This window comes from Dasypus novemcinctus, chromosome 20 (genome assembly GCF_030445035.2).
Source record: "Dasypus novemcinctus isolate mDasNov1 chromosome 20, mDasNov1.1.hap2, whole genome shotgun sequence".
Lineage (NCBI taxonomy): Eukaryota > Metazoa > Chordata > Mammalia > Cingulata > Dasypodidae > Dasypus > Dasypus novemcinctus.
In genome coordinates, this window is record NC_080692.1 from 25,393,049 (window position 1) to 25,419,096 (window position 26,048).

General features: G+C 39.1%; 1 protein-coding gene across 1 annotated transcript in view; it reads right to left on the reverse strand.

Annotated features, from left to right (window-relative positions):
* The window catches only part of LOC101423803 (uncharacterized), a 446,281-nt gene that overhangs the window by 93,910 nt on the left and 326,323 nt on the right, over positions 1-26,048 (reverse strand). The window contains 6 exon segments of the mRNA XM_071210051.1: positions 4,037-4,411; positions 15,676-15,990; positions 16,559-16,873; positions 16,946-17,038; positions 24,764-25,081; positions 25,175-25,483. Coding sequence (XP_071066152.1) covers positions 4,037-4,411; positions 15,676-15,990; positions 16,559-16,873; positions 16,946-17,038; positions 24,764-25,081; positions 25,175-25,483 — 1,725 coding nt within the window.

Consider the following 26,048-nt stretch of genomic DNA (forward strand, 5'->3'; position numbering starts at 1 on the left):
AAACGCTTCCTTTTTAAAAGAGTTAAGATCCCACTGGCCCAGGTCAGGAGCAGAACAATGAAGCCAAGAACTGCACTGGGCAATTCTACTTTTTTCTCAGAAATCCTTCCAATTTTCATCAAAGTAGATGATGCACAAATCCCTTGGGAGGGTTCTATATTTTCCTGAAGGTTAGGGCATTATCTCAGAACTTAGCAAGGAAGTGTGCTCTTTAATCAGGTTTGAGTCATTGGGCCAGTATTTTTGAAAGGTAGAAATATGCCATTTACTACTGCAAATGCTTAGGTTATCTAATGAAAACAATCAGGGATTATAGGCTGAAGGAAATTGCAAAGTAGGTGGGCATTCAAACTTGGGTGCCAAAGTATGAAGAGCAGAACCAGCTGAGAGGTAAAAAAATAATAAAACCCAACAAACAAAATAGGACATGGAGCATAGGAGGGTAGAGACCTATCAGGAAGAGACGCAAGTTTAGAATGCCATCTTCCCAGAGGTGGAATTCTGACAGCTTTTTTCCCATCCTATCCTCAAGTGACTCACTAATGGGAAAATGGTAGAAAGACTGATGGCTCAAGATAAGAAATATATTCATTACAACCAGTCCACTTCTATGGTTTCACATTTTATTTTTTGGGTACCTTTTCATGGTGACTAATTCAAAGAATTTCTTAGGTAGCAATATGAAATAGAAGTTGTATACTGGTGAGTCTGGATGTTCAGAAAGCTCAAAGTGTTATAGGAGTTGGGGAAGGGGGCCAGTAGATCTCCACATTTTTCTTGAACCTCTGGGATTTGTCCATGAACCTTGGTGAGGTTCTCAGTGGGAGTTTGCAAAGGCTTGCTTTGAGCCAGCCAGCTAGATGGTGAAATGAGACCCTTGTCACAGTTAAAAAATGCATGGTTGCTTCCTGTTGTACTCTGATTCCCAAAGGCATCAATGCTGCCTTTGGCATCATCAAGACAAAGCACAGCATCCAGTTTGTGGATTGATGTCTCACTGGCTTCAAGGTTGGCATTACCAGACCCCACTGCAGTACCTGGTGGAGAACTGGCTGAGGCCCAGTGGGCTGTGTGCATGCTGAACAACACCACAGCCACAAGCCTGGGCTTGCTTGGACCACAAGTTTGACCTGATGTTTGCCAAGCAAACTTTGTTCACTAGTATGTGGGTCCAGGGATGGAGGAAGGAGAGTTTTCTGAGGCCCGTGAGGACATGGCTGCCCTTGAGAAGGGTTATGAGGAGGTTGGTATGGATTCTGTTGAAGGAGAGGGTGGGGGAGAAGGAGAGGAACATTAGTACCCATTTCTCTCAGTCCTACAGCATGTCACATCCCCAGCAGTTCAGCTTCTATGTTAGCTGACAGTCATTTAAGCTGTCTTATTAGATTGTCTTCATTCCAACCTGTGATCATGTCTCAGTGTTTCATGTGCACCTGTAAAGTTTTCAATCATGTCTCTAAGTAAAGGCTTTAAGAAAAACAAAGAAAGCAAGAACAACAACATAAAAACCTGACAACTAGCAACTAATCAATACAAGGTTTAAATCTACCCATTGAGTGCTCACTGAGGGCAAGAATTAGGTTGATCTTTTTCACTATTTTATCTCCAGAAACGACTTCAGTTTCTGTATCATGGTATTAACTAATTTAATTTTTTTAATGAACAAATAAAACTTCAATATTACCCAAATGCCACAAATTATATTTGTTTCCCATTTAGATATGAGAAAAAGGCCTACTAAATATTGTATGAGTGAGGTGAAAACCACTCTTTGGGTTCACCATCTTCTTTTTCTTTTCGTTGTTTTCAGTGGTACATTTCTAGCTCTCAAGAATACTGGTGGCATGGCTTGATTCAGATTGAATAGTACTACCTCTTTGCAAAGTTCTGAGATAATGCCCTAGTTTTCAGTATAATATAGAGCCCTCTAAGGAACTTGTGGGTCATCTTCCTTCTGAAAATTGGGGGCATTTCTGAGAAAGAGATAGCTTACCCTCTGCAGTTTTACTCTTGGAAGGGGCCAATGGATCTGAGATCTTCAATTATTTGTCAGGGTAGCCTTCCATTTGAATCCTGTAAATCTGTCTGTGCATACTGGAGAATGGAATATGTCAGGTCCTGAGCATGATTTGAAAGGCCCGAGGTAGTCAGCACATACCTGGAATGAGCATGTACTGTGGTCTCCTGAAACAATGTGTCTTCTCCCTCTGAAGTGTAAACAGTTCCTGCTCTGAGTTTTGAGACATAACGCAAAGCAACTCACTGTCTAGCTTTGTTAAGACAGAAAACTTTAACTCTAAAATGCAGAATATGTATTAATCAGGACTCTGTCATTTGCAAATGACAGAAACCCTACTCAATGAGGTTTGGTAACAAAGCTGGCATGGCTGATGGAAAAGGTTTCCCAAAGGAAAGCTTGAGGAATCGGAACCAAATGCTTCCATGACTTTCCCTCCCTGAATTCCTTTCCAATCCCTGCTCCTCTTCATTCATCTCTGTTCTTTAGAAAAGTCTTCTCCTCACAGCTGAGACTGCAGACACTGGCCTTCCCTAGTCTTCTATGTCTATGCTGATCCACAAGAAGAGAGTAAATTCTGGGCCAGGACTTCTACTGGTCCTGCCTTTGTTATGGGCCCTCCCCTGTGACCACACAGCAGGCAGGTGGAGGAGGTAGGAGAAAGGTGTGTGAAGGCAATATTGAGAACTCAATTTAATGGCATTTTATTCAAAACCCAAACATCTTTTCAGAGTGTGCCATGTCCTGGGAAATTTGGTAGGTGTTTTAGGAATGTAAATTGCAACAAAACACATTTCTTATCTTTTCTTCTAGTGGGAGAGTAAAAAAGCAGGCAGTTTAAAGTTTTGTGAAAATTTATGAGAGCCCTTGATATGTAAAATAAAGGAAAACTGCTACTTGTGAGAATTGTTTCTTGATATGCATCAATCCTGTAAGACAAGTTGAAAGTTGCAGCTTGATAGATCCTTGTCTATTCTCACTGATATAGTTACCCTATCTTCTTAGGCAAGGTACTTAATCAAATTTCTTCATCATTCAGAACTCCTCCATATTTCCACTTTGAGCTTTACCACTTGGTCTTCTCTGTCCCTACAATCAGCCTCACAGAACTCACATGGTGTACACAGGGCATTCTGCAGGCCATACCTGGTCCTCTGTACTGCTCAGAGAATACTTTATGTGCCCTTTGTCAGCTCCCACTGCCTTTCTCTCCCCACGTCCAGCTACTCTAAGCCTCTTCCACTCTCTTCAAAAGTTCTATTTGTCCCCTTACCTCCTTCTTATCACTCAACTTCCAAATATACTTCTCTTACTTTATTGAAGCCATCAGATATAAACACCACTATCTCCTACCATAGAACACACAAATTAATATTTTATTGCATCCACCAATGACTTTCCAGTTCATGCCTGAGTTTCTCTCCAAAATTTGAGTTTATGTGGATGGTGTTTTAAAGAAAAAAGGGAGAAAGAATATTTTCTGGTAACAATGGGAGAAAGAGAACCCTACAACTTGGAGCATTTTATCCAGAACCTTCTGGTCCTTCCACCCCAGGAGCTATGAATACTTATTGTGTGAACCTGCAAAGGAGAGTTGCAATTTGACACAAATCTCAAAATTTCTCTCTGGTGCTTTAACGGTATCCCCTGTGCTTCTCTATTAACTCAGTGCGAAGCTATGTTTCACCTTACATACAGGAACACACAATTCAGAAACAACTGGTCCTCAGAAGTGAAAGTAAAGTTTCACCTTATTTCCATCCCTCCCTCTGCGAGTCTCAAGTCACAAAGGGAGTGTGTGTGGTGGTTTGTGAATGTACACTCTTACACAGTATATTATAAAAAACAAAATCATGAAGCTTGATTTTAATTGAGGTGATACCAGAATAAACTCTTTTTGACCAGCAGTTGAGACTTGTAAGAGGGAAGGAAAGAGGTTCATCATTCTGCTTGTAAAGGTGTTCAGATACCAGGTTCAGAGACCACTGTCCAAGCTAGTGGCCAATGCACTGACCATACCTGAGCAGATGACTCCTGCGTCGTTCAGATGACTGCAATGATATTTTCCCAATCTCGCAGAAGGGCAATTCCACAGGTGGGACTCCTTTCCTGTGCACTTTAGGTTGTATAGCCAGACGTATCCTGATCCCTCTCCAAAGGGAGTGGAGACGGTGGCACTGACAGCCACTCCACATTCCAGCTGTCTGCACACCACGTGGGCATCGTTCAGGGTCCATTCGTAACCACAGATGGTGCCCCAGGAGCCCTGGTGAAGGACCTCCACTCTGCCGGCACAGCGACCGTCCCCGTCCGCCAGGCGGAGCTGGTTGCTCCCTGAGGGAGAGAGTCAGATCAGTGGGGGCGTTTTACTGGGTTGGGAAGAGTTTTACTGTCCTGAGGGACAGATTAGCTGAATTAGTTGGTAGTACTCTTTTCAGAGGCCACAGACCCGGTGGGATCAGACACCGAGTCATTGCACCAGGGCACTAGGTGGGTCTGGTTTCCGGCAGAAACATCATGACCAGAGATTAGTAAGGTTAGAGAACAGAAAGTAGAATTCAACTAAATCATAATAGCAGATGCCTCTTCAAGGCTTCTGAGAAGAAAGCAGCAACGTGGGAGTGATATTTTTAACTTCAGCAGTACCTTCTTTATGGAGAGTTCTGCTTTTGACGATGGCAAACTTGCCTGTTTTAAACAAACCATTGCACAGAGAACGACTTCATACAAGTTGGAATATATGAATACTGCTTGGCAGCATTTAGAGCTCCCAAGTTAGCAAGAATCTTTGCAGTCAAACTCTCAGAAGTAAAGGACAGAAATGGAGCCTTTCTGCCCCTGAACCATTTGCCATTTCAAAGGTAATAGCTGAGAAACTCAAAAGCTCAACAGAGGTTTTTCCAGACTCACTGGGTTGGGAGAATAAAGTATTATAATTCAACGTTTGGTAAGAGGAGGGACGCTGTTAAATAACCAGAAAACTTGTACCCAAAGAGGAAGAGTGCCATTCCACATAAGGATGGAAGCCCAGCTTCTAATCCCTTCAATTCAGTTTAAATAAGGGAGATCTGCCCCTAAATCAGGTGCCTGGAAGAAACAAAATCCTTTCTAAAGGGTTTATACAGTTTTTCATCTATAATGTCTATTAATCAAAAATACTCAGAAATACAAAAGAAAAGAGAGATTTGACCACAAACCAAAAGGAAAAGGGACACATTAGAAAGCAACTCACAGGGTGGGCATCTTGCTATTGGAGTTATTTGAGAGGGACTTAAAACCATGAATAAAATACTGAAGGATTTAAATGTCAAGATTGTTAATTTTGGCAGAGGAATGATATCAAAGAAGCTATCATGTCCTCAAAATGTCAATAACTGAAATTAAGAAATCAAAGGGCAAGTGTAATAACACTTTGGATTATCACAAGGTATAATTAGTAAAACTGAATATTGATCACAAGAAAATACTGGGAATAAAGCATAGAAAGACAAAGTTTGTAAAACATGAAAAGAGGCTTACAATCTCTGCTTTTGTATTTGACTGTTTAATCCATTCACATTTAATATTGTTGTTCATATAGCTGGATTTTAATCTCCATATTACATTTGTTTTCTATATGTCATGCATCTTTTATTCTTCTATTCCTACTTTACTGTCTTTTTTGGTATTAAGTAAATATTTTCTTGTGTAAAAAATCCTTTAAAGATTTTTTCATTGCATTTTTTGATTTATTTTCTTATGTTGGCTCTAGGGCTTACATTATACATCTCAACTTAGAATATAATGTAGATTTATACTAATTTAATTCCAGTAAGATATAGAAATATTATTCTTTCTAGCTCTTTTCTCTTTTCTCCTTTTGGTGTTATTATTATACATATTATATTTATATATGTTACAAACCCCAAAAAGTAGATTGTTGTATTTAAAGTTATATAATTTTATGCCTTTCTAGGCAGCTTAGATTAGAAAGGAGAGCAAATATATGTTTATGGCATTTGTTATATTCACTTTCTTATTTACCACTTCAGGTTCTCCTCCTTTGTTCCTGTGGATTTAAGTTGTCATCTGGGGTTATGTCCTTACTCCAATACATCTTTGCACCTACCCACCTCCTTTGTGCTTATGTATTAGATTTCTATTTGTTATAGTCCCAACAACACCATTTTATGATATTGTTTTATACAATTCCTTTTTAAATCAGTTAATGGAATAAGGGAAAAGATATACATATTTCATTGTATGTAATTCTTTAATTTGCTAATTCTATCTTCTGTCAGTTCAAATCTACTGTTGAGTCCCTCTAGTGAAAATTTTCATGTGGCTCTTTTAAAAATGTATTTATCTTACTGTTATTTTCGATGTGATGAAGCATTGTCACAATACTTTCCTTTACTACTTTAATATGGTTTCTTTTAGGTCTGTGGATATATTTATAATGGATATGTTGAAGTTTCTGTCTGTTAAATCCAATGTCTGATCCCTACCAAAGGCAATTTCTGTGTTTTTAATCTTCTAATCTATATATTTATGCTCAATTGATTTTAAGCATGAATGCCAAGACAACTGAGTATAGGAAAGAATGATCTTTGCAACAAATGGTGCTGTCACAACTGTATTTACACACCAAAAGGATGAAGATGGACTCCTTACTTACACTATATACTCCAACTAATTAAAAATGGATCATACCTAAATGTAGGTGCTAGCAAAATAAAACTCTTAGAAGAACACATGTGTATATTCCTTGAATTAGGGAGTGGAGTTTTAGATATGACACAAAAAAGACAAGCAACAAAAGAAATACACATAAAAGGCACTACTTCAAAAGTAGAAACTTTTGTGCATCAGATGATACCATCAAGAAAAGAAAGAGACAACCCACAGAATGGAAGAAATGAGATAGTATTTCAGACCCACCAATACAGCTATAATAAAATAAACAGACAATGACAAGTGTTGGTCAGGATGCAGAGATTTGGAACCCTCATGTATTGCTGGTGGTAATGCAAAATGGTGCAATGAAAATGAAAAGTAGTTAGCAGTTACTCTCTATGTTAAATATAGTGTGGTCATATGAACCAGCTATTCCACACCAAGGTATACCTAGCAGGAATATCACCCAAATAAGTAGAAATGACAAATCCCCCTATGGTTAAGTTCGAAAAGACAAGAGTGCAGATATAATGCTGAGGGTGGGTGGATATAGTGGGCAAGTGATAAGTTACCCCCTTTCCAATTACTTCATTCTCTCAGGGTAAAGTGAGTCAGATTCAGTTAAGACTGAGTAGTGGGACCACTTCTTGGTAATTTGAGTAAAGAGAAGAACATATGAAATATCAGTACTGGAGATTTTGAGAACAATCCTACTAGAAAAGTATAGTAATATTGTTAAGAAGTGTTAATTCAACTTTTAGGATTTATTTATCACTTTAAATTGAGACCAATACTTTTCTTCAGCCCAGTCCAATTGCTCAAGTGCAGGCAGGGATATGCAGACAGTCGTTTTGCAGTGTTTGACCACATGAATTTCACAGAGGAAAAGTGTGGCAAGGGAATTGAAAGTGGTGGTAAGAGAGTGAATGTACTGATAGAACATAAAACCTAAACAAGTGAGCAAGAGAGTACAGGCATAAGGAAGATGATGGGAATGAAAAATAATTACAATTCCCAGGTGATTGAATGTCTCTATGAGGACAGAATATCCAATAGGGAAGTAAAAAAGATAGAATGTAGTGTACTTGAAATCTGGATACCCGAAGTGGTACAGTTATGGATATTGATAAGGATATCAATATCCATTGATAAGGATATGGATATGAATAGTAATGGAAGACAGGTGGAGAAAAGTTGACTAAGTTGTCTGTCTGATTGTCAAAGTCAGGAATTGCTGTGACATAATCAGGGTGGAGAGAAAGAATGCAAGCCTGAGAGTGACATCAATATGGTTACATAAGACATACCTTGGAAAAATCTTCCCTCAGAATCACATGGTAAAAGTGCAAATCCCACTTGCTTAGAACTCTGGAGGAGTTGCAAGAAGGACTCCACAAATACTAAATCAGAAAGAAAGCAATAATCTCCAAGAGCAGGTAGATTTTCTCCTCAGAGCTGCCAGTCCAGGCCCATCCCCCTCAATTATCCCAAATCACTTGGGAGTCAGGCAGATGCAGCCCAGCCCAGATCCCTCCTGTCACAAAGCAGACCATAGAGTCACTCACAGCAGCAAGTTAAAATCCCACACAATCCAGGCACAGGGATCTAATTCCACAGAGGCCAGGGTGAAGCACAATCTTTCGAGGAGTGTAACATACAAAAGGGCCCCAGCAAAAAAAGAGAGAACAGAGAACGACAGAGAGAGAGAGAGAGAGAGAGAGAGAGAGAGAGAGAGAGAGAGAGAGAGAGAGAGAGAGAGAGAGAGAGAGAAAGACCCTGCAGCAGAACTATTGGCAGGAGATGTGCTCACTCAATCTAGTCACTGTTTGGTGGACCACCTAAATGCAAAATGAACCTGTCTGGAGAGACTCACGTTTCTGGATTGACCCTAGCTTAGGCAGGCTATCCTAATATCCTAATTGGGAAGAAATTGGTGGTAAAAGGGCCTCACAGAAATAAAAGGTGCAGAGGAAGGGACTGAGCTGCTTTAAGGCAGGACGGAACACAGAACTTAAAGTGTAAGAAAAAGGGGGCTCTGAGTGAGAAAGAGAATTTGCACAAATCATAGAAATTGTTGAGAAATTTCTGCACAAGATCAATCAGAACAGATCAAGATTCCAAGAGAAGGAACAGAGGAAAGGAAACTTTCTCCTGGAGATGAAACATTTTCACAAAAATTGAAATCTTCCAAAATTGTACTACATAACCATGGCAACAATCAGATGAAGAGAGCTGATAAAATCTAAAGAGTTAAACAGAGGCTACCTAAAGGTCCAGAATAAGTTGCACCAACTATCAAAGAAGAGCCTTAACACAAAGCCAAACAACAATAAGATCATAAGCAGGGGAAAAACTGACCTTCAGAGCTAATGTATAAAAATAATCAGATGATCAGGTATTAGAAAAAAATTACAAGTCATGCTAAGAAACATGAAAGTATGGCTCAGTCAAGGGACCAATTTAAAAGTTCAAAGAAGACAAAGAATTTAGAAGAACTAATCAAAGAAATCTCCTCAATCAATTCAAGGAGATGAAGGAAAATAAATATAAAGCTAAAGGATATTAAGAAGACAATGTGTGGGAAGCAGACTTGGCCCAATGGATAGGGCACCTGCCAATGATGTGGGAGGTCCACGGTTCAAACCCTGGGCCTCCTTGACCCATGTGGAGCTGGCCCATGCACAGTGTTGATGCGTGCAAGGAGTGTTGTGCCATGCAGGGGTGTCCCCTGCATAGGGAAGCCCCACGTGCAAGGAGTGCTTCCTGTAAGGAGAGCCACCTAGCGAAAGAAAGTGCAGCCTGCCCAAGAATGGCATCACACACATGGAGAGCTGACACAACAAGATGCCCGGTGTCATTGATATGGAAGTGGTCACAGAAGAACATGCAGCAAGTGGACACAGAGAGCAGACAAACGGGGGAGGGGTGGAAGGGGAGAGAAATAAATAAATAAATAAATAAATAAATAAATAGATCTTTTAAAAAAAGAAGACTATGTGAAAGCATAAAGACTTTGATAGTTTAAACAAGAAACATAATGCAAATTATGGGGATGAAATGTACAATAATGGAGATTAAAAATAAATTAGAGGCATAGTACAGCAAATTTGAACAGGCAGAAGAAAGAATCAGTGAACTGGAAGACAGGACAATCAAAATCCTATAGTCAGAAAAACAAATAGAGAAAAGAATAGGAAAAAATTGAGCAGTGTCATCAGGATTTGTGTGACAGCATGAAACATGCAAACATATGTGTTACATGTGTCCCAGAAAAAGGATAAAGAAAGGGGCGGGAAAAATATTTGAGAAAATAATGACCAAAATTTTGCCAACTCTTATGAAAGACATAGATACACAGGTCCAAGAAGTGCAATGTACTCCAAATGGAATAAACCCTAATAGACCCACTCCAATACACATACTATTCAGAATGACAAAGCAAAGAGAGAGGCAATTCTGAAAGCAGCAAGAGAAAAGGAAGTTTTCATGTGTGATGTGTCAAGTAATCCTCAATAAGTCTACAAGCTGATTTTTCATCAGAAATCATTGAGGTGGGAAGGCAATGGTATGATATATTTAAGGCACTGAAAGAAAAGAAACTGCCAGCCAAGCAGTATTTATCTGGAAAAAATGGCCTTTAAAAAGGAGTGGCAGTTTAAAGTATTCACACATAAACTGAAACTGAGAGTTTGTCAGCAAAAGGTCCTTCCTTCAAATATTACTAAAGGAAGTACTACAGGATGAAAAAAAACAAAACAGGAGAGAGTGGCTTGGAGTAGTATAAAGAAATAATGGTCTTCAGTACAGCTAACTAAAATGGTAAATGCAAAACCCAATAGTATTGAATTTTCAATATACTTTCCTACTTTTAATTTCATATGAGTCAGAGTATAATTGAGGGGAGCAGATGTGGCTCAAGCAATTGAGTGCCTACTTCCCATATGGGTGGTCCCAGGTTCAGTCCCTGGTGCCTCCTAAACAAAAAACAAGAAGCAGACAAATGAAAAGCCAACTCTGGGGAACAGACGCAGCTCAGTGTTTGAGTGCTGGCTTCTCACATATGAGGTCTATGGTTTAGTCCGTGGTCCTGGTGCCTCAAAAAAAAAAAAAATGAACACATAAAGGGAAGAAAAGGTAATGTAAGACAAAAACAATATAAAGAGGGGAAACAAGGATATGGGTGGAGAGATTGTGTATGCTATTGAAGCGAAATTGGACTATGTTAAAATTAGTAACATAGATGCAGGTTGTGTAATTCAAATTCCAGGGTAATCACAAAGGAAGTATTTTTAACAATATTCAAAAAATGAGAAAGGAATCAGACACATCACAAAAGAACAACTATTCAGAAAAAAGTGTTTGCAATAAAGGAAGAGAGGTAAAAAAAAAAAAAGAAGAAGATATTACATATAAAAACCAAAGGACTAAATGACTGAAGTAAGTACTGCCTATACAATAATAACAGTGAATGTTAATGAATTAAACTCTCCAATCCAAAGGCACAGTAGAAGAATTTTTTTTTATTTTAAAAGCATGATCCAAATATATGTTGTTTACAAGAGACTCACCTTAGTCCCAAAGACACAAATAGTCTGAAAGTGAAAGGATGAACAAAAATATTCCATGCAAATAGTACCCCAAAAGAGCTGGGGTAGCTATAGCAGTATCAGGCAAAATAGGCTTTAAAGTCAAAAGCTGTTATGAAAGACAAAGACGTACATTACATATTAATAAAAGGGTCAATCCACCAGGAAAAAATAACAATTATAAAAATTTATTTACCTAACCATGATGCTCCGAAATACATGATATAAACACTTCGAAATACATGATACAAACACTTGTAAAATTGAAGGGAGAAATAGAAACCTCTACAAAACTTTGCTAAACAAAATAAAAAAGATCTAAATAAATGAAAGAACATTCCATGCTTATGGATTAGAAGACTAGATAGTGTTAAGACATCAATTTGACTCCAAATAATTTCCAGCTTCAATGATACCCTGATCAAAATTCCAACAACCTCCTCCGCAGAACTAGAAAGGCCAATTATTAAATTTATTTGGAAGGGTAAGGGGCCCCAAATAGCCAAAACCATTTAGAAATAGAAGAACGAGTTGGAGGAAATCAAATTTCTGGATTTTAAAGCTTATTATAAAGGTAGAACATGGTACTGGCACAAGGATAGACATATAGACCAATGGAATCAAATTGAGAGTTCAGAAACAGACCCTCACATTTAAAGTCAATTGTATTTTGACCAGACCAAGTCCCCTCAATTGGGAAATAACCATCTCTTCAACACTTATGCAAAAGAATAAACAAGGACCCTTATCTCCTGCTACATACAAAAATTAACTCAAAGTGATGAAATACCTAAACATAAGAACCAAGACTATAAAGTTCCTAGAAGAAACTGTAGGGAAGCATCATCAGGATCTTGTGTCAGGCAATGACTTTTTAGACTTTACACCCGAAGAACAAGGTACAAAAGAAAAAAATAGATAAATGGGACCTCAAAAAAATTTAAAACTTTGTGCGTCAAATCACTTTATCCTTAAAGTGTAAATATAAACTACTCAATGAGAGAAAATACTTGGAAACCACATATCCAATAAGGGTTTAATATCCAGGATATATAAAGATACCCTACAATACAACAATAAAAAGCATCCAATTTTTAAATGTGCAAAAGTCTTGAATAGACATTTTTTCAAAGAAGCAGCACAAAGGGCTAAAAAGAAAATGAGAAATGCTCAACATAACTAGCTGTTAGAAAAATGCAAATCAAAACCACCATTTCTCACCCACTAGAAAGGTTACTACTTAAAAGAAAGAAAGAAAATTACAAGTGTTGGAGAAGATGTGGAGGAATGGGAAAGCTCATTCATTCCTGGTGGGAATGTAAAATGGTGCAGCCACAGTGGAAGACAGTTTGGCAGTTCCTCAAAAAGCTAAGTACAGGGAAGAGGACTTGGCCCAGTGGTTAGGGCTTCCGTTTACCACATGGGAGGTACGCTCTTCAAACCCCGGGCCTCCTTGATACGTGTGGAGGTGGCCCATGCGCAGTGCTGATGTGCACAAGGAGTGCCGTGCTACGCAGGAGTGTCCCCCACGTAGGGGACAAGGAGTGCGCCCCGTAAGGAGAGCCGTCCAGCGCGAAAGAAAGTGCTGCCTAAGAATGGTGCCGCCCACACAGAGAGCTGACACAGCAAGATGAGGCAACCAAGAGAAACAAGATTCCCGTGCCGCTGACAACAACAGAAGCGGACAAAGAAGGAGACGCAGCAAATAGACACAGAGAACAGACAATGGGGGTGGCGGATGGGGGGTTGGGAAGGGGAGAAAAATAAATAAATAAATAAATCTTTAAAAAAAAAGGCTAAGTATAGAACTAACATATGACCTGGTAATCCATCTACCAGGTATAGACCCAAAAGAACCGAAAGCAGGACTAAAACAGATATTTGCACACCGATGTCCATAGGAGCATTATTCACAGTTACCAAAAGATGGAAGCAGCCCATCAACCAATGAATGTATAAACAAAGTGTGCTTTATACATACAATGGGATATTATTTAGCATTAAAACTGAAAGAAGTTCTGGTTCATGTGACAACATGGATGAAGCTTGGAGATATTATGCTGAATGAAATAAGCCAGACACAAAAGACTAATATTGTGTGATGTCACTGAAATAATTAGAATAAGCAAACTAATAGAGTTTAAAATAGAATGTCAGTCTGGATTGGGGATAGGGAATAGGGAGTTAATGCTTAATTTGTAGAGAACCTCTATTTGAGTGGGTTGCAAAATTTTGGAAATGAATTGTGGTAATGGTAGCACGACATTTTGAGTGTGATTAACAGCACTGAATTAAATAGGTGACTGTAGTTAAAGGGAAAATTTTATGTCATATGTATGTTGCTAGAGTAAAAATTAAAAGATAAAATATAGGCCTGTACAACACAGTGAACCCTATTGTAAATGATGGATTATAGTTAAAAGTACAATTATAAAAAAGTTCTTATATGATTTATAACAAATGTACCTCACTAATGCAAGGTGTTAATAATAAAGTGTAATATAAAAATACACCCTAATGTAAACATGGACTGTAGCTAATACTACAATTATAATATTTTTTCAATAATTATAATAAAAGTGCCATACTAATAAAAAGTGTTACTAATGGGGAGGGGGAGAGTATATAGGAACACTGTATATTTACATGATTTTTTTTATAAACCTTTAATTTCTCTAATTTAAAATTTCTTTTAACTAATGAGTAAAAAGGGCACGAAGAAACTTTGGGTAGTTATGGATATTGTAATGGTTTCTTGGGTGTATAAGTTAAAACTTACTGAATTATACACTTATCAAAATGAACCTTTTTAAATATATGTGGTTTGTTATTATTAAAATGCAATAATGCTGTTAAAATTTTTTTAAAAAGAATGTATCTGGTTCTGAAATCTCCAGTGATGATAGACGGTGACCAGCAAGTTGGTTAGCCACATTAAGGACATGAAGAGAGTAGTATACATTAATTGCATAAATTTCAAAGGAGTTATGACTATTTAAAATAATTTCAAAGGAGAATGATTTGGGGTATCAATGGGGATCAAAGAAAACACTGATGCCACCTCTAGACCCAAAGGTTCGTGCATGATATGAAAAACAAGCAGCCTCTAACTTGTGTGACTGCATGGAAAGCACGGTCACCGGGGGCTAGTTAGGCTTTGTTTAGCATAAGAAGTTGAAAGGATATTTAAGGACATAGGAATATTTGCTAATAGATGGAGATAGGCAGAACATTCCAGAGGAATCAGCAAAATATTTTAGGAGAGTAGGGGAGGTAAGAGGGTACGAGGGTGAGAGTTGTGGATTAGGAGAGCATTATGAGGCTATAGGTTCAATGGAAACTGGAGTCTTGAGCTTCGCATCATTGTGAGGGTCTTTGCTAAGGGGTTTAGCTGTCCTTCACATGCACTGGCCTCCTCAGCATAAGCAAAGCCTAAGAAACTCTCTGGCTCCTTTTCCCCTCCAGGTCATCAAGCCTCACTCTTGCTCCGGGTTTCTCTGCTCTGGACCTACTGGCTCTTTCAGTTTCTCAAACACCCTTCCTTTATCTCACCCCAGGGCTCTGGACACGCCCTTCCAGACTGGTCAAAATATCCTTTCACCTTTTCATTTTTTTTTTCTTTAGTCACTCCTTCTCATCTTTAGGATTTCGCTTAAGCATCCCTTCCTCACCCCACTAAGAACTGTGTTCCTGCTTTACTCCTCAGGGCATCTGACACCTCTCTGTCATGACACCTTTACGTGTTTACTCCATGGATCTTGATCTTATCAGCGTGGTTACGTATATCTTTTTGTACATTCTATCCTCATCCCTGTAACAGGGCCTTCCAAATAATTAGGGGTCAGTAAGGACTTGTAGGCTGACCACCTGACTTAGTGCTCTGAAGATCGCAAAATGCATCAACAGATTTGAAAGGGCAATGCTTTGGAAAAGGCACTGATAGGATTTACAGTTCTGGCACTTATAAACAAAGAGACTAAGTATTACACCAAATCTCTCTTCACATCAGTTCTCAACTGAAAATTGATCATCATCATACTTATTTAACCGGCCTTATGTGAATAGTAAATATTATTCTGAGTGAAAAGACCTAGCATATGCCTAGTGAATGTTCATTATAAATTAGGGTCATCTCTTATGATCCTTCTTTGGGAAATAAAATCCAGTGAACACAATTTTGTTTCTACTACAGTACAACCATAAAATGTCTTCTCTTCAATCCCCACGTGTTTTAATTTAATATTGGACCTTTTATCCTGTTCTAGTTTTTCAGAAAATGTTGGGTTTGGGCTAAGAGATTTTGATAGATGTATTTGCAGGCTCAATGTGAAATTTAAACTGTACAACTAAAACATAAATTTATATTAAAAACACAGAAAGGTGGTACATACCACTCAAGTTGGACAAAAGAGTCACCTGCACAAAGGACGTGAGCTGCTTCATTGGGAGAGCATGAGCTGGGGTCCCAGGCATCAGAAGCACACTGCCAGAGCGTGGGGTCACTTTTCCGACACTGGATTCCATCCACCCAGCGGGGCTGAGAAGCCGCCCTGATGACAGCAGAAACACTGAGATCCCCGGTGTCCCCACAGCCCAGCTGCCTGCAGATCACGGCCAGCGTGGTGGGCTCCATTGGGCTTCTGCAGACACTGCCCCACGTCCCATTGTAGAAGACCTCCAGCCACCCAGCGCAGTCGTGGTCCTCACTCACCAGCCTGAGGGCCAGGAACTCTGCAAGTGAAGACAGAGAGGATGAGGGTCTGTGGCTGGTGCAGTGAGCCTTAAAGCTCTGACCCTTCCATTACTCCAGGCCATCGACCCGCTTGTCTCAGGCACTGCAGGAGAGAGTAACACCGTGGGAAGGGTTCTTATATCCCTTCTGAATCCTTTTCTTAATCAGTGCATTGTTCCCTCTGCTTGGGCCATGCCAGGTGTAGGGGCCTTGTAGAGCCTGGGTCTGAAGGGAGGTGAAGCAGCTCTCAGGGTCCTGCCTAAATCCCCGGGAGGTGCACTGCGGTGAACCAGGTGTGCAAGGGGATTGACAAGGTATCCCTCTCTCCCTTTTCTACTATGACTGGAGGGCGAGTCTTATTTTTGTTCTGGAAACGCTAGAGAGCTCTATCTTGTCAGGTGAAATCCCTGCAGGAAGAAACCCTTCACGGCCATTTGAGAAACAAGAACCTGGAGCGGAGCCCCTCGTGCTGTGGGTGATTCAGCTCCTGCTTCCCGCGGGCCTAGACCCCACCCCTTTTGAGACTGGGCTGCCTCCCCCCAGATGTGGAAAAGAAGGAGGGCTGACCTGAACAGACCACCCCCGCGTCCTCCTTGTGTCTGCAGTCGTGCCGCCCCCAGCCCCGGGAAGGGCACTTCCACACGTGGGACTCCTTTCCTGTGCAGTTGAGGTGGTCCAGCCAGATGGGCCCCGATCCCGGCCCGAAGTTAGCGGAGGCGGTGGCCCTGACGGCCACCCCACAGCCCAGCTGTCTGCACACCACGTGGGCATCGCTCAGGTCCCAGCCGTCGTCACAGATGGTGCCCCAGGAGCCCTGGTGAAGGACCTCCACTCTGCCGGCACAGCGACCGCCCCCGTCCGCCAGGCGGAGCTGTCTGCTCCCTGAGGGAGAGTCAGGTCAGTGGGGGCGTTTTACAGGATGGGAAGGGCTTCCTGGTCCCGGGGACCCCTCACCTGAGCAGTTGGCAGCACTCTCCTCCGAGTCCGCAGAACCCACGGGATCAGACACAAAGCCGTTACACCAGGGCTCTAGCTGAGTGTGGTTCCCTACAGAAATGTGAGCAGAGGTTAATAGGTTAGAAAACAGGAAATTGAATTAAACTAAATAAAATTAGGAAACAGAGATGGCTCAAGCAGTTGAGCTCCCACCTACCACAGGGGTGCTGCCTTGTTGGGTTCTGGTGCCTCTTAAATGAAGCTGAACAAACACAGCAGGTGTAAAGAACCAGGGGGTGGGGAGAAACAAGTAATTAAAAGAAATCTTTTAAAAAACACTAATTGTAATTTAGTGAAGGCATCTGAGATAAAAGTTGTAATGTTGGAGGGATGTTACACCTTCACAGGCAAACTTCATGGAGAATTCTGCTTTAGAGAATGGCAAACCTGCCTATTTTAAGCAAATCATTGCACAGAAATTACTTTAGAAAAGTGGAATATAATAATACTTGTTGGTACCACTGTGGAACGACCAAGGCAGCAAGAAGTTTTGGAGCCCAGCTCTGAGAGAGATGAAGGTCAGAGGTGGGTGCCTTCCCAGTGGAGGGATTTGCCAGTGCAAAGGCAATAAGGTGAACCTGAAAAGCTTAGCAGAGGTTTTGCCAGACTCACAAGGCTTTCAGAGCACAAATTATAATCCAGAGTCCACCGAGCATAAAGAGCTGCATTAAATAACCAGAAGACTTGTACTGTAGGAGGAAGAGTGACCATTTTTGTAAGGATGGATGCCTGACTTCTAATCCTATAACTTCCCTTTAAATAAGGTGATCTGCTACGAAATCAGGGGCCTGCCAAGATGCAAAATGAAATCCTTTCTAAAGGGTTTCTACAACTTTTCATATACAATGTTTATCAATAAATTAAAGTAAAAAAATATCCAGAAATATAAAGGCAGAGATTTGACCAAAAACCAAGCAGAAAAGGAGACATTAGAAAGGAAGTCTCAGGACATCCTGGTATTGGAGCTACCTGAAGGAGACTCTAAATAACTTTGATTCAAATATTCAAGGAATTAAATGACATTATGAGTATTTTGACAGAAAAATGAAAACGAAGAGTCAGTTGGAATTTCTACACCTAAAATAGTAAGAGGATTAATGTAAAAACACATTTGATCAGCAAAGATAGAACCAGCGAAATGGAAGCTCCATGAGAAGAAAACACAGGATAAAACACAGAAAGTCAAAAGAATGGAAATTATAAAAAGGAGCATGAGAGATACGGTGAAAAATTCTAACACTCAAATAGAAGAAGTTCTACATACAAATACACAAAGTCACAGTTAACAGGACTAAAAGTAGAAACTGGACCACTATTGTAGTTGGATAATTTAATGCACGTTTGGTGGCATTTAAGCATATGCACACATTCATTATTCCATACCACATCCATTGAGAGGTGGGAACTACGTTTCCTTCCACGAATCTGGGACCTTGGTGAGTGGCTGGAATCAGTAGAATGCAGTGAAGTTACATAGCTTGACCCTCAAGGCTAGGTCAGAAAACTGGTGCAGCCTCTCTTTGATTTATGTAGAATGTTTCCTTTAGGGAAAGTCTGGCTCTGATGACACTGTCATGCTGCAGAGGCCATTGCAGGGCTCTGATCACAGCCCCAGCCGACAGCCAACATCTACTGCCAGTGGGTGAGAGAGCCACCCTGGGTTTCCAGCTCCATCGAGCTTTCAGATGACTCTGGTGCCAGCTGACATCTGCCTGTAGGCTCATGAAAGATCCCAACTGAGAACTGTCAAACTGAGTCCTTCCCAATTTCATGACCCAGGGTGTCAAAGGAAAAGTACATTGTTGTAGTTCTTTTAAGTTGCTAAGTTTTGGGGGAAATGTGTTATGCAGCAATGCTAACCAGAACATTTAGACTTGCCATGTTACCCAGGAGTTCGACTACGAATGATTTACTAAAGAGAAATGAAAAAATTTGTCTTCCTGCATATGCATATATGGTCACACATCATTAGTCATTACAGCTGTGTATTGGGATGCAGCTAAAACAAGCACCACTGCCTTTGGGATGAGGCAGCAGACAGATGTTGGAAGGGCCTCCAAGAGACTATTATTGGAATTTGATGTGGACTTACAGGAAGTGAGGAAATATGATCAGAATCTGGAGGGAAAATAGAAGAGTGATCTGTGTTATGTAAAATAAAATGGTTCTTTAAAGTGGGTAGTTGAGGCTATTTGTTACACAGTGATAGTAAGCAGAAATGCTCCTGTATCAGCAACTGATAAAACATGCCAACAAAAACAATCATTTAAATATTTAGCATATTTGGATGGTGTGATGTAACAAATATGCATGCCCGAACTGCAGACTACACATTAGTATCCAGAGCATTTAGGCTATTTACTAAGTCCGATCATATGCTATGCTGAAAATGGAGTCCAAAGTTTTTTGAAAGGACCGAAACTACAAAACATATGCTTTTTATGACAGTAGAGTTAAGCAAGGACCAAACAAAAGGAGAACAAGTAAAATCAACTATATTGAGGCACAATATTCATGAAATAATATACATGTATGTTGAGTATATTTTGCTAACTTTACAAATTTATGAACCTGTATAACCACTACCACAATCAAAATATAGAGCATTTTCATGACCCATATACCTTCTCAGCAAATAAATGCCCCACAACCACAAACGTAGGGAAACACTGATCTGTCTTCTCTCACAGTAGCTCAGTGTTATGCCTGCTAGGAGTTAATGAAATCAGTCAGTATGAACTCATTTTTGTAAAGCTTATTTCATGTATTTCTTGTTTCATTTACTAATATTTTTTAAGATATATTCGTTTAGTTGCATTTTTTTAGTAGTTTGTTCTTTGTTTTTGTTGCTAAAACACCTACCTTTATATGAAGGCGTTTAACCATTCTTCTGTTAATAAAAAATAAGTTGTTTGCAAGTTTTTGCTATTGTGAATAAAGATGCTATAAATATTCATGCCCTAATCTTTTTGTGTACATATATTTTCATTTCTGCTGGGTAAATATCTAACAGTAAAATAGTTCTGTAACATTCTAAATATTTTTTTTTCAAAGGTTCACTCCATTTATTATTTATCTCTGCCCCATAATTGTTTGTTTTGTGTCTATTCCTTGTGCTCTTGTCTTTCTTTTAGGTGGTACCAGGAACCGAATCTGGGACCACCTATGTGTGAGGGAGATGCCCAATCGCCTGAGCCACCTCTGCCTCCACATCTTTTGTTTACCATTGTGTTTTGTTGTTCTTTCTCATTGTTATCATCTTATTGTGTCATTATTTTTAATTTTTATATTTTTGAAATTTTTTAGTTATTTCTCTCCCCTTCCCCCTATTGTCTGCTCTCTGTGTCCATTCCCTGTGTGTTCTTTTGTGTCCGCTTGCATTCTTTTATGTGGCACCGGGAAACTGTGCCACTTTTTTTTTTGTTGTTGCGTCATCTTGCTGCATCAGCTCTCCATGTGTGTGGCACCACTCCTGGGTGAGCTGTGCTTTTTTGTTTTTCAAGTGGGGTGACTCTCCTTGAGGAGCATACTCCTTGCGTGTGGGGTATCCCTACACGGGGGACACCCCTGCGTGGCACAGCACTCCTTGCACAGCAGCACTGTGCAAGGGCCATCTCACCACATGGGTCAGGAGGCCCTGGGTACTGAAGCCTGGACCTCCTATATGGTAGGCAGATGCTCTATGAGCACCAGCCTGCCACATCAGCTCGCTGTCCTGCCTGTCCCCTTTAGGAGGCACTAGGAACAGAACCCGGGACCTCCCATGTGGTATGCAGGCACCCAACTGATTGAACCACATCTGCCTCCCCTAAATATATGTTTAAGTAAAAAAAAATTCTTGATTTTCCAAAGTAGTTTTATCTTTTTACATTACCATCAACTAACTGTGGATTACAGAAATCTTAATAAGGAACTTTCTATAGCATCAGCTATGTCTAGTATGGGATTAACAATTCAAACTGTGCAAGAGGATAAGGAGGTTTGCTGTTCAGTGATTGATTTGGCTAATGCTTTCCTTTCAATTGTCCCTTTGCAAAACAGACAAAATAATTTACATTCATTTGGAAAGACTATGATCAGTTTACTGTGCTCCCATGACGATATTTCATTCTGCTTATTGTTACAACCCAAACTGAGGGACATTGTACATAAGAATTAGTCTATATTCTTAAAAGTTGTCAAAACAAGACTCAGGAAGCATAGTATATTAAAGGAGACTACAAGGACAGAGCAAGTGAATACAGCACATGACCTTAAACTCCTGCTGAAAAGGTCATACTTGGAATTATTGGTAAATCATAAATAAGGTTTATGGGTTAGGTAAGAGTCACAGAGCAACGTTAATTTCTGGAATTTGGGATTTATACTGTATTATATAAGGGAATTCCTTGAAGTATTTTAGGGAAAGAAGGACACTATATCCAAAATTGAATTTTAACTAATTCCAAAATTTTTTGTACATATATTCAGTCAGAAAAGAATCAAAAGAAAGAGGGGGAAGGGAATGTTGCAAAATGCCAACATTTGGAAAATCTGAGTGTAGGTTAAGTGGAAAAACTTATACTATTCTTGCAACTTCCATTGAAGTCTCAAATGTCAAATTAAAAAAAAAAATTAAAGATAAAGCTAGTCTTCATCTTTCTTAGGGTGCCATCACATAAAGAAATACTAAAAAGTATTTTGTAAATGAAAATCAATGCAGTAATTGAGGAAGGAATGAAGAACATCAGTAGGGAAAATAGGAGGAATTTAAAAACATGGATAGGAAAACAGATGTGGTTCAAGTGACTGAGCTCCCGCCTACCGCACGGGGGGTCCCGGGCTTGGTTCCTGGTGCCCCCTGGAGAAGACGAGCAAGACAGCAAGCTGATGTGATGGGCATGTGTGATGGGTGGTGTAAAGTGGAGACACAAAGAGGAAGGTCAATAAGACACACAACATAGCAGGAGCTGAGGTGATTCAAGTGATTGAGCGCCTCTCTCCCACATGGGAAGTCCTTGGTTTGGTTCCTGGTGCCTCTTAAAAAGAAGACAAACACACAAAGCGAACACATAGCAAATGGTCACAGAGAGCAGATAGTGAGCAGAAAGCATGTGCAAATGATGGGAAATAAATAAACAAAAATAAATCTTTAAAAACAAAAAAAACTTGGATAGTAATTGTTTGGTGAGGTTTTGATAATTTATGTTTTTATGTTTTTACCTAAAGGTAGTTAAAATGAAGACCAAACACTCTAAAATAAGAAAAAAAATATATAATAAACAACCTACTGGAGAAGAAAATACAGTAATAAAGTATACTTGGTTTAATAACAACGACAACAAAAATGCTAATACGGAGATAAAAAGAACAAAGGAAAGATTCTTTTTTAAAAAGAGAGAAATAGGGAAAGGGTTTATTTACTACAAATATATCTGTAATTGTATTAAAGGTAAGTGGACTAAATATACAGATTTAATTTTAAAGATTAAGTAACTAAAAACAAATAAAACTCAACTTTATGCTACTTATGAATGACATGCCATAAATATTAGCACACATAAAGGTCAAATACAAAATGATGAAAAAAGAAATACCATGCAAAGAAATTTGTTTTGTCTATGTTAATATCAGATAAAGTAGACTTGATGGAAAGAAATAGAGATGTAGAAGGATATTTCATAATTATAAATGACAAATCTTACAAGAAGGAAAGCAATTCTAAATTTGTATGTTACTAAAACAAACCTTGAAATGAATGAAGCAAAACTGAAAAAACACAGAAGAGAAATAGACAGTTATATATAGAAATTTAACACAGCTGTAAATAATTGGTGGAAAGTAAAACAGAAAAAAGTGAGTATACATATGGAGTGTTTGAATAATATGATTATTAAATTTGATATATATCTATATATCTATATCTATATCTATATAAATAAACCTGCAGCCAAGAAATATAGAAAATGCCTTTTTACATGAATATGGAACATTTAACAAAATATACTGTATTTTGGGCCATAAATCTCAAAGAATTTCAAAGGGTTGAAATCATAATAGTGTCTCAGTTTACAGTGGAATTAAGTTAAAAATTAATTTAAAAAACATGAATTAGCAAATTTTCAATTACTTGGAAATTAAGAAATAAAGTTTTAAATAAACAAGGGAAATTAGAATAACATTTTATCTAAATAACAATAAACATATAAGAAATCAAAACCTATTGGCCTAAATCACTCAAATCTGTATTAGACTCAAATTTATAACCTTAATGAATGTATTTTTTTAAAGATAGTCTGAAAATTATTGTTATAAATATTCACATCTGAAAGGTAAAAGAACATCAAACTCAAAAGATAGAAAGCAGAAAACATATAATAAAGATAATCAGAGAAATCAATGAAATATAAAGCAAATAAAGAGCTAAAATCAATTAAAACAATTTTTTTGGAAATTGGTCATCTTTTAGTATGATTGATCATACTAAAAAAGATAAAGCAGATAGCCCAACAACAGTAAAGGAAAAAAATAGTAAATTACTACAGAGGCTACATACATTAAAAAGATAAAAAGAGTGTATTATGAACAATTTTTTTTTGCCAACACTTTTGAATAAGTAGCTGAAATGGACAATTTCCTTGAAAAATTCCACTAACAAAAATGACATGAGACTACAGAAAATCTGAATAATCCTGAATTTCTTAGATATTGACTTTGATTAAATCTTTTCAACAACAAAATGAACCAACTAATCAAACAGCAAACAATTTCCAGGCCTAGATGGTTTCACAGTAGTTAATACCATTGCATCAAATTAAAGTTTCCTGAATTTAGTAACTATATAGTTCTATACATGAGTGTCTTTCTATTTATGAAACACATGTGGAAGTACCAAAGAAAAGGGACATGCCTGTAAGTACCTCTCAAATGGAACAGGGAAAAAACTACCTGCAATTTGTACATATGACAAAATGTTAAACAGTGATTCTGGATGAAGGTGGTAAAGAAGGTGTTTATATGGTTCTTGCAACTTTTCTGTGAGTTTGTAATTATTTAAAAATAAAAAGTTAAACAATAAAGAATATAAAAATAATTAACACCAAACCCTTCCAGAGAAGTAAAAGAAAAGGGAAAATTTTCCACTTCTTTTAAAAGAATATCAAAATCATGATATAAAAGAAGAGAAATTATAAACCAACTTCTCTAATGCACATAGATGAAGAATTCATGAAGAAAATATTAGCAAATTGAATGCAGAGATATATATTAATTAATATACCACCAAAAATTGTGGCTTGCCCCAGAAAAGCAAGTTTATCATAACATTTGAATATCGAATCTGTAAAATGCACCATATTAAAAAAATTAAGAAAAAATCATAAATCCATCTCATTAGATTTGTAAAAGGCATTTGATAAGATTGAACACCAATGCATAATAAAATCTCTTAGTAAAGTGGGAACAGGAGGGCTCTTCCTAAGTCCAACAAAGGCCACATACAAAAACCCTGGAACAAATATAAAACTTAATGGTGGAATACTGAAAGACTGTGGCCTATGGTAAAGAAGATGATAATTATATCTGCTATCACCATTTTCATTTGGCATTTTAACAAAGATCAAAATCAGTTCAAAAAATCAAGAACGAGAAATTAAAAGTTAAGGAATTGAAGAGGAAGAGCCACAATCACCACGGCATGCCTTACTTTTGATGGTGGCTTTTGCACACTCTGTGGTCTTCGGGAAATTCCACTCAAGGTGTCTCCTGAGTACCACTTAACCCTCATCTGTGTCTTACCTGAGCAGATCACAGAGGCCGCGTTTCCATGGGTACAGTCAGGGATCCCCAGGGCAGTCACAGGGCATTGCCACAGAAAGGACTCAGACCCTGAGCAATGAAATTGGTGTTTCCAGACCCCATCATCTCCTTCCACAACGTATGCTCCTTCTGGGGTAGAGCTGGCGACTCCACAGCTAAGCTGACGGCAAACAACATTGGCATTGGCCATGTTCCAGTGGGAGGCACAGAGTGCTCTCCAGCCTCCAGAAATATTCATCTCCACTTGTCCCTCACACTGAGAGCTGCCATTTTTCATGAGCCGCACTTCAGTGAACTCTGGCAGGAGAAGAGAGGGTTTCAGTAAAACCTCATGTTTTTCTTACCCCAATAAGGTATGGGGACAGGTCAAAGTCTTGCTGTGAGTCTCACCTGAACAGACAATGTGAACTGCCTCACTGTGGTTACAAGTGCCTCCAGGGCAGGGCACTTTAGGGCAGAACCAGAGCTCCTGCTCCTGCCCCTTACATTGGAATCCTTCAGCCCAGACCTGACCTTCAGCCTCTCTGAAGGGCACGTCCCTCACTACAGACACAGCCTTGCCACACTGCAGCTCTGCACAGATGACCTGGGCAGTGGGCAACATGAAGTTCCTGTCAGACACTGCAGTCCAGTCTTCTCCAGAATGCACTTCCACTTGCCCTGAGCAGGGTCCATCCCCTCCCGCCAGGCGCACAAATCCTAAGGGAGAAAAAACAAACCCAGGGAGTGGTCATCTTCTTGGTTTGGCATTTGGAAGTGACAATTTACAAGCAGTGGTGTGAAAGTCTCCACTCCCACCCAGGGATAGAGCACGGGGAGAGGATTCAACAGTTGGTATCTGAATACATCATCCATGAGTGAGTTTCTGAAGACAGATCCAGGAGTGATTTTCAGGGTCATTTCCAAACTGCTGAATTCCAAGAACATATACTTTGGAGTCAGCAAAAAATGGATTTCCTCATCTGTGGTCTGATACCCAGGCAATGCTCTGAGAACATTCATTTTATTCATTTTACTCTTATCACTTCCCTGTTAAAAGAGTTAAGATCCTAGGGGCTCAGGCAAAGAGCAGAACAATGACGCCAAGAAATGCCTGGCCAGTTTATCTTTTCTCTCAGAAATCCTTATAATTTCATCAAGGAAGATGATGCACAAGTCCCTTGGGAGGGTTCTATATTTTCCTGAAGGTTAGGGCCTTAGAACTTAGCAAGGAGGTAGTGTTATTCAGTCAGGTTTGAGCCATTGACCAGTATTTTTGAAAGCT